This window comes from Urocitellus parryii, chromosome 8, assembly GCF_045843805.1.
Source record: "Urocitellus parryii isolate mUroPar1 chromosome 8, mUroPar1.hap1, whole genome shotgun sequence".
Lineage (NCBI taxonomy): Eukaryota > Metazoa > Chordata > Mammalia > Rodentia > Sciuridae > Urocitellus > Urocitellus parryii.
This window is the reverse complement of record NC_135538.1, coordinates 33,880,630-33,899,362: the sequence shown is the minus strand read 5'-3', so window position 1 is coordinate 33,899,362 and position 18,733 is coordinate 33,880,630. Positions and strand designations below refer to the sequence as shown.

General features: G+C 37.5%; 1 protein-coding gene across 1 annotated transcript in view; it reads right to left on the bottom strand.

Annotated features, from left to right (window-relative positions):
* The window catches only part of Tmem244 (transmembrane protein 244), a 40,431-nt gene extending 25,447 nt beyond the window's left edge, over positions 1-14,984 (bottom strand). Inside the window, exons 1-3 of the mRNA XM_077801476.1 lie at positions 14,930-14,984; positions 14,107-14,215; positions 2,985-3,073 (exon numbers count right to left, since the gene is read on the bottom strand). Coding sequence (XP_077657602.1) covers positions 2,985-3,073; positions 14,107-14,215; positions 14,930-14,984 — 253 coding nt within the window. The remainder of the gene's footprint in view (positions 1-2,984; positions 3,074-14,106; positions 14,216-14,929) is intronic.
* Positions 14,985-18,733: the final 3,749 nt, after the last annotated feature.

Below are 18,733 nucleotides of genomic sequence, written 5' to 3'. Positions count from 1 at the left end.
TGAGCCACATCCCCATCCCTGTTTTGTATTTTATTTAGAGACAGGTTCTCACTGAGTTGCTTAGGAATACTCCTGCCTTAGCCTCCAGAGCCGCTGGGACTACAGGAGTGCACCAACACACCTGGCCCATCTTTTTTTGTGTTATCTTTAATTTCTGTTTCATTAAAACAGCTTCATGTTTTTCTTCTTTTTCTATACTCAGAAACAATTTAAGAAGCATTGGAAGAATATGAACTTTGAAAGTTTAGGGGAATTCTCTTGTGAAATCTGAGCCTGTTCCTTTTATAATAAATAGCCTTCTCCACTTATCCTATGGAAACTGAAGGCTCTTATGTGATTTTGCGAAGCAGAATGCTCCCAAATCTTACTCTTAGAGCAAATAGCTGTATGTTCTCAAAATCTAGCTCATAGGCCATCTTCCCACTGCACCCTGACTCCAGGACAGAGTCAATCTGTCACTTTTTTCCTTTATGTCTTTCTCTTTCTCCCTCCCTCCTTCTTTCCTCCCCCTCCCTTTCTCTGTCCATCCTCCCTTTATTCCTTCCCTCCTTCCTTCTTTCCTCTTCTCATTCCTCCCATCTTTCCATCTTTCCCTCCATTGTATTATGTGTATGTCTTACAGATCTGACCACATTTGTGTAGTAACACACTTATTTATGGAGGTCCTTATATCTTCAGCCTCTCTGAGATGTGAAGCTAGTCATGTTTGATTCCTCATCACCCAAACTGTTTAACCGTTGGTAGATATTCAATAACTACATTTTGAATAATAATGAAGGAAGGAAGGAAAACATAATGAAAGCCTAGTCCAATGGGAACCATAGTCTATCAATGAAAAAATGTGGACTCTAGAGTCAGATATGCTGGAGTTACTCTCCTAGTTCCTCCCCAGCAAGTACGTGACATCAGCCAGTTACTTTCTGAGTGTTTCTTCTATTTATCTGTAAAACATAAGTTAGTTTTCATAGTTTTTTGTTGTTGTTATTGTTGTTTTGTTTTGTTTTGTTTTAGTTATAGATGGACACAATACATTTATTTTTATTTATTTATTTTTATGTGTTGCTGAAAATCAAACCCAGTGCCTCACACATGCTAGGCAAGCACTCTACCACTGAGCTACAGCCCCAGCCCCTCATAGGGGTTTTGTGTTCAGAACATATGTAAAATTCCCCGTATTCAGTACTATATCAACAGAGAATTCTTTCCCTTCCACTTCTTTCTATCGAAAGCCTTCCTTTAAGTTCTTACAACAATTCCTAGAGAAACCATGAGATGTGTCCCTCTCTCCTGTTGGACCATAGCTCAGGATCCAGCCTCCATTGAGCAGCTCCCTCGGAAAGGGCCTCTTCCAAGGACAAAAGTCTCCAGTCCAAGGAAATTCCAAACTGGGTTGTGTCTCTGAGATCTTTATATATATATTCATTTCACAGAGGAAAGTTTACATTATTTTAATGTAGGTAGGAAAAGTGCATTTTGAACATCAAAACACTGTATTCTGAACAACAAATTACCAGTCCTCATACCTGGGCTTGCTTCCCAGTTTTTTTGTGCAATTTTCCCAGACAGCAAATTAATTAAATGGCCTTTGGCCACAATTCTTTCCCTTGTGTCAGCTTTTCTCTCATTTCAAGCATAGAGATGGGGGATTTAATTAGCCCAATGCCTGGCACATTGTGTGCATTCAATATGTTTGTGGAACCTTGGAATTATCTTCAGATGAAGGTCACTTTTGCTATTAATATTAATTTAGGAGCATATAAGTAATTCCTGTGCTGATAATACTGACAATAAGCAAAGATTGAAGAAAAGTTAACTCATAACCCACAGGATGTGCCATGAGAATTCAGACTGTCACCAACTCACCTCTACTGCACATGCTCTGGGATTTTAAAACTGTCAAGATCTGCACCAACCATGCACATATTTCTCCTGCAAGGAATATGTATGTATTTGTGTGTGTGTGTGTATGTGTGTGTGTGTGTGTGTAAACCGAGACTAAATATAGAGTCCCTGTTCTTTGGGTAAGCTACTTAAGACACAGGATATTATCTTTTAATTTTTTATCTCTTCAGCAAGTTATTATTGCTAGTTGCATCACAAAATTATGTATAAATTATGTACAGTTTTTAAATCCTTTTAAAAAACAAGTTTCTTAGAAAATGTTTTCCTTGAAATAGTGTTTTCACTGACCTAGAAAATTTTTCTTAGCTGTTGCCATATTCAACATTTCTCACTGATGATGTATGTGGTGATGATGGCATTGAGCAGAAAAAGCTCAAGGAAATACACATGGTGTTGATATTTTACTAAAATGAATGTAGCACTCACTTGTAATCATAAATTAATTTTTAAGTAAAAATCTGATTTTCCAGTGTCATTCCCTTAAGCCTGCTCCTTTATAGGCCTGAAGTCTATGTGAATTTACACAGCTGCTTTGAAGCTATGCATATTTCCTTGTTTCAGGTTCTTTGATTTTTTTAAAGGGGTATTTTTATACTGAAATAAAAACTATTAACACTAGCTCCAGGGGGAAAAGAAACTAACAACCCTACAGCTTAAAATGTTTTAATGCTTTGCCTTTAAAATCTTGCACATCCTTTAGAAGCTACAAAAATAAAAGCTACCCCCTGCAAAAAAAAAAAAAAAATAGAAAAGGAAAAAAAAGATTGAGGACAAACTGTCAAGAATTTGGAACATGGTAGTGGAAGTACAGGTGTTAACACTAGAGAGATTGCTTCTGTGTAAAATGATGCTTTTAAACAGCTACTGTTTAAATGTTTTAGAATCCTTTCTTGGGCACAGGCGCCTCTGTATTGCCACCATTACCACAAGATGCAAGCAGTACAGCAGAATGTTTTCTGCATGGTACCCAGCCAAAAGCGAAACAAGTTGCCTACTGACAGAGAGGCCATTTATAGAACATACTCATTTACACAAGGGCTAGGCAGCAGGAAAAGCAATGCAAAGAAGTAATGTCTCTTTACCTTGCTTGGAGCAACCCTGACGCGGAGAGCCATGCGCACAACCTACATCAAGGAGGTGATGAGAGCCGGGCTCCTTATACTGATGACATCTGGAAGAAGAGACAATTGTCACTGTGAGCTTTTCAATTACTCCTGGAGACTAAGTGTGAGACGCAGTAGTGCAGGATGATTGGATTACACAAAATGAGACAGAAGCCATCTGTGAGCCATGCGTAAGCCGCTGAGTGCCAAAATGAACATCCTTATTAGACGACTGAGTTCTCATACCATTTGTAGTTTGGTCAAATTTGAAGGATGAGTGGATTGTTTTTAAACAGTGCCACAAATAGGCAGTGACGTGGAATTGTCCCTGGCTGCATGAGCAATGACTGCCTCATATTTAAACTGGAAACATGGGTTTTTCAGTTAGGAGGTCTTGAGATTGTCCCCAAAGGCTGCTGCTGCCATTCATGAGAAAGCCTGGTACTTTCACTTGCAAGGGACACATACTTCTGGAGAAAGGAATCACTGTTTCCTTTCACATTGTGGCAAAAAAAAAAAAAAAAAAAAAAAAAAAAAAATCCAAAACAACAACAACAAAACCTCTGGCTTTCTGTTAGGAAACAGAAGGATTTCCATGTTCTAAAGTAATGTTCATTGTATAGTTAGATAAATGATTTCCAAAACTGTCAGGATGCAGGATTGGAGCTCTATGTACCCCAAGGCTTCAGAACCAATCGTTCCCTTACCATTGTTCATTCCTTGTCTTTTGACTACCATTGACCTTGGATAGGAATTTGCCTGTGTTCTGTCATTCTTTTCCCATCCCAACACCATTCTAACTTCCCTAGAGAACACAGCTTGAATACTTACATAAAAGCATGAATCTGGTAAAATCAAACAGAGTATCTTTTACAAGCCCAGGGCATATTTTTCATCTGGATATGTTATTAAACTTGACATTCATAATGCATATTAATAACAATATTGATGCTCTTTTGTTAATATACTTTAGACAATTCCTTCAAAATGTGGTGTGCTGTTCTCTGCTTATATTGCAAGTTCTTACAAAGAAAAACTTCTGCCCCCCGATAACTTTGTAACAGCTCCCATTGTCTGCTTCAGATTTTGACAGGTAGGCCCTCAAGAAATGATGATTGACAGTCAAAATCCTATGCCTTGTCCTATTTGTAACAGCAATAAACCACCCTTTTTCCCTGAAGAGGGCAGGTAGAACTCCCCATGAGTTAGAGCCCAGAGAACTGTAAAGGGCATTTGCCTTTCTTGCTCTGCTTCTAACACATACAGAGCAATTTATATAAGCTCAGATTCCATTTGAATTGTTCTGTTAAATAGTGATAACCCTAAACCCATCCTCTTAGGAAGCTGATACCTCCTAAGTGCCTTGGGACCCAACACTAATTTTATTCTAACCATTCACTGGATAAAATATTGAAAAGTACTAATTGTGTGTGTGTGTGTGTGTGTGTGTACATACACACATACATTTACATCTACAACAATAAATGTCCTTTTTAAGATACTATTATGATCTGTTGTGAGAGTAGACATGATAACACACACATTTAACGACGCTAACTCTGTTTTCCAAAGTTGCTGTTAAATTTTATGACGTATATACCTGTGTGTACCTTACAGGTACATATGTGTGTATATACATTTTTTTTTCTATATATATTCATGCACAGTACCCATATGGCAGTTAAGGAATAAAATGTACACAATTTGTCACAATTTGTCATCATGTTTTAAAGTATTTGCAGTCCTTTTGTGTGATTTGTATCCAGAGTTCTTCTTTGCTAAAACCTAATTTCATTGTTTCCTTTATAGTAGAGACATTCATAAATTAACACCTTTAATTCAAGGTATTAAAGAAACATTTGCAAGAGAGTACATAATTTAGAATTTCTTCCTGATAAAAACAGAGGAGAAAATGAGTTCAGACCCACAATTACTAATACTAAATATTTAGGGCCAGATATTATTATAATTTCAGAAAAAAATGAATTTTATATAGATAACAGTTTTCGTATATTATATTACATGCTCCAAAGGTCTGGAGCTTTACTCTGTATTCAGAAACATTCTGTGAACACCAAAACATACAAATATCCACAGGGGGGATAAATAAAAACTGTAAAACAATTTGATATCAATTTAGTTTTGTCATTAAATTAATTTAGATCAGGTAATATTCTGCCACTGAAGGGTTATAAAAGCATTTTTCACACCTTTTTAGATTTTGGATTCTTAGTTGAGGAACTGTGAGCAACTATAGATTTAATGAGAATCTGAAGATTTGATGATAGAACACTTGTTAAATTTAATTAAATTTGGCCTACAGCTGCTTCTCTATCAAACTGCACTCTAACTTAGTATAGATACAACTGCAACCTGACAGAGAATATCTTGTTGTAACAGGTAGCAGAGGCTCAGCCAATCACAGCACCTCAGTTTCAGCCAATCACAGGTTGAGGACTGATGAGACTATGTCTATTTAAGGCAAAGGCCACCTCATGCCATTCCCAAATAAGGCAATGCCAACTGTAGCCAATCAAGTTGTTTCTGTATTTCATGTCCTTTTTTTCTGTCTCTAAGTATTGCCTGCCCACATAGCTGGGTGGAGCTCTAGAAAACCTCTCCTGGTTCTGAGAGCTGCCCAATTCATAAATCTTTCTTTCTTAAATTTAATTTGTCGAATGTTTTTCTTTTTACATTCCAAATACAATTTTAAATAATTGATGAAATAAAAATGCTGCTTTAAGAAAGTCGAATTAACCATAAGAAACAAAAAAGTGAAATTCCTTTGTCCCCAGTGTCAGTGTCTCTGAATGAAACAGATGCTTCCAGATCCCTCTGTTAGAGCTGACTTTGCTTGGGAAGTCTGACAGTATATTTTTTAGTTTTACTAGTTCTCTCTAACCCATTTCTCCTTCTCAGGGCCTTCTACCACATCTGCTATTCACTGCCTTTTTGAAATTAAAATAAAGTACTCTACAGGATATCACTAAATCATAAAAAGATATTAAGAACAAACAGAATGGATTTTATTTCAGGGAGCCATGGAAATAACAAAGTTGGGATAATTTTTTTCAGTTTATAGCTTTAATGGAATTTCCTTTAGATTTGGTGTACACCCACACAGGCACACACTTATTTCACTGTTTCAAATTTCTTCAGCAACAAATTGTGTTCTGAAAGACAAAAATCACAAAACAGGACAGAGCCGTAAATGGAAAGTACATGGAGTCAAAAAAATCATTTGGCATGGTGCCTGTTTCTGAATATCCAAATTCTATGAGACAGTAGTTTTCATATCTCCCTACCATAAAACGAAGCCAGAATTAACAATAACTGCAAATTTGGATACTTGAATCTCAGTGTCTCATTTCCTCTACTTCTAAGTGAGTTGACAACATTCTAAGGACTTAGCTTATGTATTATATAGCAGAGGAACATTAATAGGATAAAGAAAAGAGCTGATAAGTATATACATTGTGTCCACTTGAAATATTGTTGGGAAAGAAAACATAAATTTGAATAATTTCAATTCCATGATCCCAGAGCAAAAATAAATATTGATTCAAAAAATGTGAGCTGGATTTTTCACTAGGAGGAGAAGACAGAATGGTAGGAAGGAGAAGAAAGGCATTTCAGATGAGATCGACTTCAAAGTGCTAGGAATAAGCCAATGAGCTTGAGAATGAGGAAGGAGACTTAGGAGGAGGTGCTGGGATGCTGACTGTTTAGAAGTCTCAAAGAACAAACAGGAACATTGTGTTTTGGTTCAAAATAAAATAAAACTCTTCTTGAAGAGCTCTGTGAAAGACTAAATCAGCATATGATGAATATTATTTTAACAGCAATAAAATATAAAAGACTGTATCAATGGTATCTACTGGCTTGTTGGAGAAAATTTGGTATTAGATTTTCAATAGCACTTTTTTTCCCCCCTACACTGGGGATTGAACCCAGGAGTGGTTTAGCATTGAGTTATATCCCTAGCCCTTTTATTTTATTTTGAGACAGGGTCTCACTAAGTTGCCTAGGCTGGCCTCAAACTTGAGATCCTCCTGCCTCAGCCTCTGGAATGGCTGGGATGACAAGCGTGTGCCACCAAGCCAGGCTTGACAGCGCTTTTATTTCAAAATAGGCACTCTTGATGAGCAGCTGCCTTGCCTGCACAAGGCCCTAGGTTTTATCCCTTAACACCACCAAACAAACACAAAACAAAATCATATTCTGAAAACAGAAACTGAGTATATAAAAGATCATAGCATAACTCTTGAAGGAGGCAACAGAAAGAGATTCAGAAGGGAATTGCAATTAGGCATTATGTGAGCGTAGGAAAAGGGACCCCTAGGTGTTTGACAATCTATTCCAGAAATTTTTCTCTCACTCTCCATGAAGAAGCAAAAAGGTGGAAAGTTAAAAGGAAAAGTTAATAAGTCTACTTTGTATTTTAATTATTGTCAAGTACCCAGGTGCTTAAGTGAAGAGTCTCATGTACATATAAATTACTTCTGTGCCCTAGCATATTTGTAGAAATCTAAATGAGATGTTGTTCCATTTAAAATTTAAATAATTCCCTTGAGAAAATGCCAACCAGATTGCTTGAACTAGAAGCCAATGCATAAACATGTATTTGTTATTTACGTTGTTAATGTGTTCAGTATCTCGATGTTTTTTTTTTTTTGCACAAAACCTAAAATCCTTTATAATATGATTTGATTGACCCCAAAATGAAGTTTAAATAAGTAAACAAACAATATTGAATTTTGCAGCAGCTGCGGAGAACACAATTTATAGAAAGGACTTTTTCAAGCCGTTTCAGAAGTAATGGTTACAAAATGTGATACTCCATTGTTCCAAGGGTTCAGACAAGCCTCAGCTCGCACTTTTACAAAATGGCAGGTTCCCATCCACGAAGGCAAATTTTTTAAATGGTGACTCAGTGGAGGGAAACTTGCCTGACACTCCAGAATGCTGAGGACAATTAAGGGGCCAACTTGGCTTTGTTCTGCAGGCTCACACTGATTGAGTCAGCCTTGGCTCTGGCAAGGCAGCTGCCGGCAGAAATGTGCAGTCATTTCCCAGAGTCTATATTCTGAGAGGAACTTAACTCTTGCAAGCATAATTTGAAGTTAAAATGGGAGTGAGGGGGTTCAGGTAATCTTTAATACTTGAAAATTCACAACTTCCATGCTCCAGCTGAGGAAAAATTTGGGTAAAACCAGATTTTACACACACACACACACACACACACACACACACACACACACACAAACACACAAGAGTGCACATGTGTGTATATATGTCTATATTTACATTTACATTTATATTTACATTTATATTTATATTTATAAATGACCCTAGAGTATTTTGGACATGACATTGTGTTTTTAAAAAAAAAAAAAAACAACAATATAATGAGTTAAGAGTGAATGAATCAGAAACATACGGATTAAATTTTCCCTGAAATTTGCATGGATTTGGAAGTCATGCAGAAAAGGGCACTTGGCAAGATGTTTTGGTATTTTATTGAACAAAAAATGTTTGAAAAATCATCTGAGGTGCTTTGGTAGACACAAAACTGTACCATGCTCTTTCATTTTTATAAACAGCACTCAATAAAAAAGGGGGGCAGAGATTAAAAGTCATCTAATTGAAATTTAATGAAGACATAGACTCTTGCTTATACAGCAACTAGCAAACTTCACAGATAAGCACCAGTTTTCCAAGGGATTGGGCTAAGGGCATTGAAGAGGAAATTGGAATCAGAGACAGACTACAGTCTGTGAATGTGTAGTGCCCCCAGATAGAGCAAGGATACAACCTGGTACTGTCAGAAGGGTGTTTTATTTCAGGGCCATTTTTCTCCATTAACCTAAATGGAATTAAAATAAACAATAACAACAACCAAAACATTGCTTCGAGGAAAACACATAGTGCTTATCTGTATGCTGTTTTGTTTTGTGTCAACACTCAGCACGTCACTAAGATGATCATTGGGCTAAGAGTGCTGTAGCAAGGGCTTCTGGTACTTCTAGTAGCTAGCTAGCCAGGTTTATACCAGCTCTGGTGCTTTAACAGGTAAAATAAGCTTCAAGTTGCTTTATAAGCATTTACTAGGTCATTAATAAAATGATAAATGGGGAAAATTTATATATATATTTTTTAAACCTGCTGTTTCTTTCATTGTGATAATTTTTATTCAGCCTCAGCAAAGACCTTAGTGTAACATTACTCTCCCATTCCTTTTTCTGGTGGATTGAAAATCAGCCTCTTATTCATATAGGATTCATACAGGATCTTATTCAGTCACTGTATGGACATAGGAGCTTACAAAAATCACTAAAGCCACACATTTTCTAAAAGGTCACAGGTTGGTGTTGGGTTGAAAAGAGGGGTAAAGAAATGGGAGGGGAGGGGAAGGGAAGAGGGGAAAGGAAGGACAGCAGAATAAAATACACATTATTATTGCTGTGGGTATATACGAGACTGCATGACCAATGTGATTCTGAAACCTGTACACTCAGAAAAATGAGAAATTATACCCCATCTGATTCAAATGTATGATATGTCAACATCATTGTACTGTCATGTGTAACTAATTAAAACAAATTTAAAAATTTTTAAAAAAGAAAAGTGAGACCTTTTATAGGGATGGAAAACACAAAGTACAACAATCTCTGTAGTATTTAACCCATGAACTTAAAACTTAGATTAATGCCATGAGCATAAGCAAGAATATCAGAAAACTCAACTTCCCTACATTTGTTAATGACTCTGGTAAATGAATTCACTCTTTCTTTACTTGGCAGATTAGTTCTAGCTCTTTAAAAACAAGGGCCATGTGGGGTGCTTACCATAAGCACCGCACTCTCTAGCTAATACACTAGTAATAAGGGTAGTTTTTAAGTGGAATTCAGGGGAGTCATTTGTAAAGCAGATCCTGCCACATGTGTACATTATTTCTTGGGCAAACTAAACCAACTGTATACCTAACATTTGAAATATTTGAATATCAGTCCCTCTGACTTCTTAACTCTGATAATATTAGACATGTGCATAAAGGGGGTATTTGGAAAGAATGAACAGCAAGGCAACAGGGGTTAGGTTTACTCAGAAGGTGGTAAAAATACCCAACATAGAAATTCCAAATTTTGATGTTTTTTTTTTTCTTTAAAAGAAAATACTGTACCCATCCAAGGGGGATAGGCCTTCATGTTAGCAGCTAAGTCTGAGACCTTCGTGAATGCCCATAATTATATATTCCACCATATTTCCCGTATCTTCCTACAATACAAAAGCAGAACCACAACTGAGCATACATGCACCTTTTTTAAATACATACTATTTCTCCTTCCCCATTAATAAGTATGTGCAACTGACTCTGGAACATGCTAAATCAGTTGTACAATCTGATTTTTCTTGTTTCTTTATAGAATACACAGTGGAGAATTGCCTTATAGAGCAGGGCTACTGTAAGAACCAATATACCACTTTTCAGTATCAGAGATTTCTATTTTTCTAGCCAAAGGCTTTAAATTCTTATACCAGTTTACTTCCATGTTGGTCTTAACAATTGTTTCTTGTATACTCATTTACTTTCTCTTCACTTCCATATGTAGACTACAATTGTGGTTTTTTTTAGGCCTGTTTATAAAAACAAACAATTTTTTTTTTACCAAATTTATTGTATGTGCCATATTGGAGAGAGAAAAGATGCTGCAAGGAGGTGTGGCCACTGAATGAATTAATGTCTGGGTTCCCACCTTAGCAAGGGGACCAGTTCATATAGAACTGCATGAGCTCCGTGAATACACAACTCAAATTTGGGCCTCAGCCTGGGTGTTACACACTCTGGGAGTGCTTTCTGATTCTCTCTCCCATGCAACCTCAACGCCTTCTTTCTACCTATGTATTCCTGAGGCATCCTGAACATTGCCCATCACACTTGTTCTTACTTTCTGTTGTAATTGCCTGTTTTATTTTATTTACAACCACCACGGTGCTCAAAGCCCTAAGAAATCAAATTCAGTATTTCACCTACTTTGTTCATTTTTATAACCCAAGCACATAGAGAGTTCCCAGGACTTAGTAATAACCCAATAAACATTTTTAAATACATGAATTAATGTTTCTTGGGTTACATGTGAATATACTTGGCCCTTTAGTAGAATGTGGTTATCTACTAAGGGACCAAATGCATTTGAAAATATAAAAACTAATACTATCAAAAAATGTGCAAACATTGGAAAGTAGATTAAAGTGTAATAAAATTTCGAGATCAAAGTGTTTAGCAATTTTTAAACATAACTTCCATTTTATTTATTTGTTTATTTTTGGTACTAGACATTGAATCCAGGGATACTTTACCACCGAGCTACTTACCCACCCTTTTCATTTTTTATTTCGTGACAGAGTCTTAAGTTGCTGAGGAAACTGGTCTTGAACTTGTGGATCCTCCTACCTTATCCCAGAAATCTGGGATTCTGTGAGTTGTGTGCTGCACCTGATTTTTACCTGGACACATGATCTTTAATTTTTTTTCCTATTCTTCAACAATGAATACACTGTGTTTATTTGTTTAACTGTGTGTGTGTGTGTGTGTGTGTGTGTGTGTGTGTGTGTGTGTGGTGCTGAGGACTGATCCCAGGGCCATGTGCATGCTAGGCAAGTGCTCTAACCCCAAGTCACATTGCCAGCCCTATGCTGTTAACTGATTTGGGTTTAACTGAGAAACCAATTGAGGCTAAAATCTGTTGCTTTCAGCATGCCTAATGATATAATTCTTATGTCAAGAAATCATATTTATGAGACTCATGATTTTTATCATTAATACCAACATTTTCATTTTTTCCAATTTCTATTGTTTTACAAAATAATAAGAGAAAGGGAAATGAAGATTTAAATGATTTAATAAACAGTACTGTGCAGGCCAGCAAGGTGACGGTGCCAAAAGAGCTGAGGTTTGGCAGGAAGCTCCCCCACATGCAATCCATCAAGATCCTCAGGGTCCTCCTCCAGGCATTCCTTGCACGTACCAGCTTCTCGCCTTCTTATCACCCCTCCCTATAATACTGTCCAAGTTTCCTAACAACTCCCTTCTTTTATTTTTGCTCCCATATCATACCCCACATACTCCAGGGCAGCCAGAAGATTATTTTTAAAATATAAGTCAAATCACTGGTTACAAATCCTCATTGGCTTCTCATTGTTCTTAGAGAACAGATTACAATTTCCTGTTTCATGGTACAAAGGCCTCCCCTCCCTGGTTAGCTGGTCTACCTGCCTGACCTCATCTTGCTCCACCATCTGCACTCTTTTTCCAGCCTTTGTTTTACCCCAATTATGCCACGCTCCTCCCCACCTTGTGACCTTGACACTGTGCTGCTTCTCTGCCTCTGACACTCTTTCTTTCTTCTTTCTCCTGTTTTGCAGGTCTCAGCTGTCTGCTAAAGCAACCGTCCCACAACTGTCACATTACTCTGTTTTACATCTATCTCTTCATAGACCTTATTGCTTTGCAGTAATTTTCCTCCTTTTTTTTTTTTTTTTTTGTTATTGCCCTTTCCCTCAGAAGAATGAAGGTCTTTGAGAGCCTGGACTTTATGTCTCTGGGGGAAGTTGAAGCTCCCAGTTAATGGGTGGTTCTTGGATTTTCTTTACACAAACCAAAAGCTGATTATACTCATAACAAGACCATCGTGTCAGAAAGATGGTAAATGGTAATAAACCCTCTATTGGATTTCTTCCCTCCACTCCCCAAATACACAGCCTAATTAGGAAGCTCAAATGCATGTGAAGTAGTATAAAAAAATCTGTGCATACAAAAGGGATAACAGAAGTGGAAACAGAGCTTAACATGTGAAAACACTTAACATAGCACCTAACACATGTTAGGTGCCAAAGTTTATTTATTGGTTCATATGTATCATTCCTTGTTCACCAATTTCTTGGCTCATACATTCACTAGATGTAGTTCACCAAACCCAGGAGTATCAGTAGATATTGATTATAAAAGGGGTGTGTCTTCAGAGAGGAAGCATCAAATCCATCAAAAATCCATCAAAGCAGTTAAAGGCCAGAAAAGCTGTGCCTGGAATGGCCTGCTTTGTAGCCTTCCAATGCTAAATGGCAGCAAAGCCAACAAGGAACTTAAGTGGCCCCGGAATTGAACACATGTTACATAGGAAATTTTCTAAGAAAACTTGGAGAGAAGCTTGTGGGAGGATTAAGCGTGTGCTTGATTTTAGAATCACTATTGACTATCGAAGACTGAAAAGTGAGAATTAAACCTGTGAAGCTGCTAAAGACAAATATATTTAAATATTAATCTAATTTGTATGTGTTATAATTTGGATATGAAGTCTCCTCTAAAGAGTCATGATATCCAAGGCTTTGTCCCCTATATAGCAATGTTCAGAGGTGGGAACTTGGGGAAGTGACTGGATCATGAGGGCTCTCACCCCATCAATGGAGTAATAATTAGAAGGCATTATCGGGAGGTATAGGAGGTGGGAGCTGGTTGAAGGTAACATATCATGGGGGCAGGCCCTTGTACCTGGCCCTGCCCATCCCCCTGCTTCCCAGCTGCTATGAGATGAGCAACTTTCTTCTGCTACACCCTTCTACCCTGATTTTCAGCCTCACTTCAGGCCTAAAGCAATAGAGCCATCTGACCATGGATGGAAACCTCTGAAACTATGAGCCAAAATAAATCTTTCCTCTTTCAGGTGTTCATATTATGTCTGTGGTCACACCAATGAAAAGCTGACACTGTGGCTATGTGAAAAATCATCCCAAAACATGATCCCATAAAATAATGACATTGTGCACCCAAGTTATAAGTCAGGAATCTGAGAATTATGCTGGTTATTCTCGCTTAGGCCTCTCTTATAGTTGCAGTCAGGTTTTGACAGGGGTGACCACTATCTGAAGGCCTGGCTGGGACTTGATTATCTATTTCCAAGGTGGCTCCCTGACAGAAAGTAATGGGGTGCCTTAGTTCCTCTCCATTTGGGTCTCTTTCAAGGGGCTGGCTGATCTAGTGCCCTTCTGGTGGTAGTTTCCCCCAGAATGACCAATCCAAAAGATCAGGGTAAGAATGCAATACCTTTTACAATCTTGAGACTCATATAGGGTTACTGTACTCCCGGTCACTTCAGCCAGTCCTGGTTCCATGTGGGAGGAGACTACATGGATCATGGGGGACATTGTGGAGGCTAAATAATAAAAATGTTATTAAACATTAACATTAATGTTATATAACGTGATTATATAAAGGGATTTTCCATGACTGAATTTTTAAAAAATGAATTGATTGTACCAGTTAGTAATATAACAGTATATTTGTTAATAAAATGCAAACTTGCGCCATGTTCATAAGAGAATACAATAATATTTTATTCTTAGAAAATTTCAGAAATCTTTGCAGGCAGAAACATTTCATTAAACTTTATTAAATAACTACTGTACACATACCTCATTAAAGAACCTGTGATTTTTTTTCATCCTCTTTGCAAATATAACTTAGGACAACTTAGGTGCTTTGACCAAGACATTACAGAAAGAAACAACCCTCTGCATAGATTGCTGCCTTAAAAAAAAAGAATTCCAAAATAAGTTTTGGAACACTTGGACCATTTCCTGATAGTTTTCCACTGTTCCTTCCAGTGCAAACCCACAGTCAGCACTGGGAGTCTTAAAACTTGACTTGAATAATCATGAAGTTTAATGCATAGTTTGTTTTTTATTTAAAACATGTACAACGAATACACACACGTGCACACACATCCCACATACGCCCAATCCTGTAAAGTACTGGTTGGCAATAAGTCCAGCAGCTGAATTTTGATCTTCAGAATCAAGTCCAGATGATTCTAAAACAAGTTGATAGTAAGAAGAAAACAGGTTTTACCAAATTTATACCCACTCACAGACTCCTGGAACTTTAAGTTTAGAATAAACTAAATTTTCCAAACCTTTCCGCATATTGCTCTGCCTAGCACAAGGAAGTACATCATTCCGGTAATTTGAAAAAAGGAGGAAAAGAAGAAAGAACAGCTGCAGTTTGTGAAATAACTTCTACAACCTCTAGAAAATAGAGGGTAAGTAAAACAACATCAGAAAGGCAGGATTGTTAACTCTGACCATATCCATAGGGTTCAGTTACCCTTTAGGGCATAAGCAGTTCCAAGTGGGTGGAGGTAGGGGAATGTTTGGTCTTTTTTGTTGTTGTTATTATTATTATTATTATTATTATTATTATTATTATTATTATGTTGCATCTGGACACAATACCTTTATTTTATTTATTCATTTATTTTTATATGGTGCTGAGGATCAAATCCAGTGCCTCACATGTGCGGGGCAAGGGTTCTACCACTGAGCCACAACACCAGTCCATATTTGGTTCTTTTTAGCTTTACCAAACCTGAAGTATTTGAAACCTATCTGGAAGTAAACTGCTACCAAACTTAGATTGGATACTGTTATGGAATTGAACATATTCAAAATTTATGAAAAGCCTCTCTTAATACCATTTCAGACAGCCATGATGAAGACAAGTGCTCCATGAATATGCCTATAAGCTCAATATTTGCATTCGCAGCCTGGTGGTCTTGTGAAATTCAGTCATAATGGCTCTCAAGTCCAGCAACTCAGCTGAGCGTAGATGAATACGTACAAATTTACATGGAAAGTTTTGTGCCAATACAGGGTATTTGTGTTTGCACACAGCAATGGCATTCTAGGGCAATTTGAGGTTTTGCATTTAAACTTCATGTGAGGTAAAGTTGGGTATATTAATTAAAGTAGTCTGGTTTGAATAAATGGCTGTAATATAAACTGACAGAGTTTCTTCATTCTGGGCTAAAAAAAAATAATGATCTATTACAGGAAGTGAAACCTAATTGCACGAAACTGAACCCACGCAAAGCTGAAGCTGCTCAGATAAACAAAATTTCCTCCAAGAAAGCTGTACCCTGCCCTTTCCTAATGTAGTATTTAGGACTGGAGGTGAGATTTAAGCTTACCCATCAGATATTCTAGAAGAATACTCATAAGAAACTTTGTGTTCCTTCTCTTTTCAATGACAAGGTCACACAGTTTTTCCTTTGAGCTTCTTAGATTTGGAAATACATTTATTATGAAAGAAAAAGACTTTTAAAAGTCTTGCTTTTATACACAGCCTTCTCTATATCAGGGTTTACTTAATTGTTCACACATAAGCCACGGTCGTCTTCAGGGCCTGCCTACCCTGACATAGTGCTAGCAAAATTAATTTGAGAAAGATTCCCCTCATTGTCAATTATTTCAAAATTGGGCTTTGAATAAATTAATCACTTACAGTGATGAGTAAGATGTTCAAGGATTACTGAGAGGAAACATTTCTGTCTCTCCCCTTGACCTCACCAACAGAACACTGGTGAAACAAAGGCAAACACAAACCAAACAGAACAGAAGCAGCCAACTAATGTCAGGAAGGAGCTGAATGGCTCACATACAACTGAAAACAAACACCTGGACATGGACATCCACCCAAGAAAGAGAGAAGACCAGGAATTGTGTTCTTTTCTTTCAGGAAAATTAGGGGAATGTAGAAATCTCAAAGAAGAAAACAAAATCTACATATAATTTCATCCATCAGGTAATTCTTATTAAATTTCAGAATATGCATATACACATGTTGTTATTTTTTTTAAAAAAAAGAGATGATACTAGATGTAGGCAACATACCTCTAATCCTGTAGTGACTTGGAAGGCTTAGACAGGAGGATCATAAATTCAAGGCTGGCCTCAGCAATTTAGCAAGACCCAACAGGATTGACACAATTTAGGGAGACCCTGTCTCAAAAAAAAAAAAAAAAAAAAAAGAGTTGGTTGGGGATGTGGCTCACTGGTAAAGTGAAAAGTGAAAAGGTTTCCTGGATTAAACCTCTAGTACCGAGAGGAGGGGGGGGCACATTTTATAAAATTTCTTATTCACATTTCTATGTGCCCATCACTATTCTATAGTTTGAAGGGCTGCAGAACACAGCCCAGTATGAACAGAATTTTTTTAAAACAAATTTCTTTCTGCCATATACAGGTTAGCTTGTAATTGTTGCTGTTTTATTTTAATAATGCTGATTATTAAAATATTTATGATTCTGAATAAATCTTGGAGTAAGAGAAAAAACTAGAAGTGGAACTGCAAGGGAATTTGCAAGATGTTTGTTGGGTATTGAAACATGTTCTTCCAGAAAGGTTCCACCTCTCTGGGATTGACAACCAGCAGTGTGGCAAGTGAGGTTCCTCCCAAGGCTGCAGGACCAGCCCTTCTGAATATGCCTCCTTAAGTCTTAAAGACACAGTGTCCTCTCCCCCAGCCCTAAAATTTGGGAGAGAGCCCCGCTAATATGTTTGCAACTGTGCTTCTTCAGTGTTACCTGCTAATTCCATATATCTTATAACATTACACAAAGGAGATTTGTTGGGAAGTGCTAAGTGGTAGAAAGCAGGATGAAATCAAGCTTCCTAATTTTTATTTCCAGACTGGGAGAGATTTATTGACTTTTTGAAGGTTATATAAGCAACTGAAGCCATGCCCTAAGAATAAAACACAGGCTAGTGACTATCCAGATAATTGCCAAACCAATTTCTCTTCCTAATAAAAGTAACTCAGTTTAATTTCTAGGTTAATTTAAAATTAATAAAAGATGTCAGATGAATAGCTCAGAAGGCTCCTACCTTCTTAATCTATGATCCAAACAATGGCGCACTTTGAATAACATCATTCACAAATGAGCAGAAACTGTGTCATCTCCATGGCTATAACTCAGAACTATGGCAGAATTATATGTGTCTAAGAAATTTAGTCCAATCAATTGCTTGAAGCATCTGATAATGCCCTGAGAAATAGAAAACTTCGGGGGCTGGAGGGAAGTGCCCAGGCGGGTGATATAAATTAGAATGATTAAAACACTTTAGTCATATTTAATTATTCTGGGGTCATTTTTACCACAGCTTATACTTCTAAATTTACTTTCTGGATTTCTTAACGTATTAACTTTTCTAAAGCACTAACTGGGAGGCAGTGTAGTTTTGAGGAGCACATCAGGATGGGGGAATCAGAATTCTTTGCTACTGTAAGCACAGGGCAAGGTGGGGAGCAAATCTCACATCCTCAAGCTTCTGTTATTCAGCGTCAGGGTGAATCCAACTAACACCTGATGTGGCTCATTTTCAGGGGAAAAAAATGGCTGGGAGCCAGGAGGTTCTGGGCTTTATATACAGCCTCAGCAGAGCCAGACGATGGGCGGAGCTAGCTACTTTTGGTGGGTCCTTTTGGTGGGCAGGGGACAGGGCCAGGTCATGGGAGGAGTGTTGGCAGCAGGATCATTTAGGGCAGGAAGACAGGTAGGTAATCATATCCTTCAGCTACTACTTCTCCTAGCTTGCCAAATGACTTGGGTTAACTAATAGATGTCTAATAGATGGGAAACACACCAGGCCCTATGGCAGTTAAGATAGTTGACAACAGAGCCTGATTGCAGGTTGAAACCCCACTGTACACTCACCACATATCTTTGGGAAGTGTCAGTCTCCTCATCTGTATAACATGAATAAAAATAGCATCTACCACTGAGAATTCATGTGAGAATAACATATTTCTTGCTTGGCATATGGTAAATAGCCACTAAAGATTAGCTGTCAATAGTCCAGGCTCATCAGAGTATAGGGGATCTTGAAATGTGTCT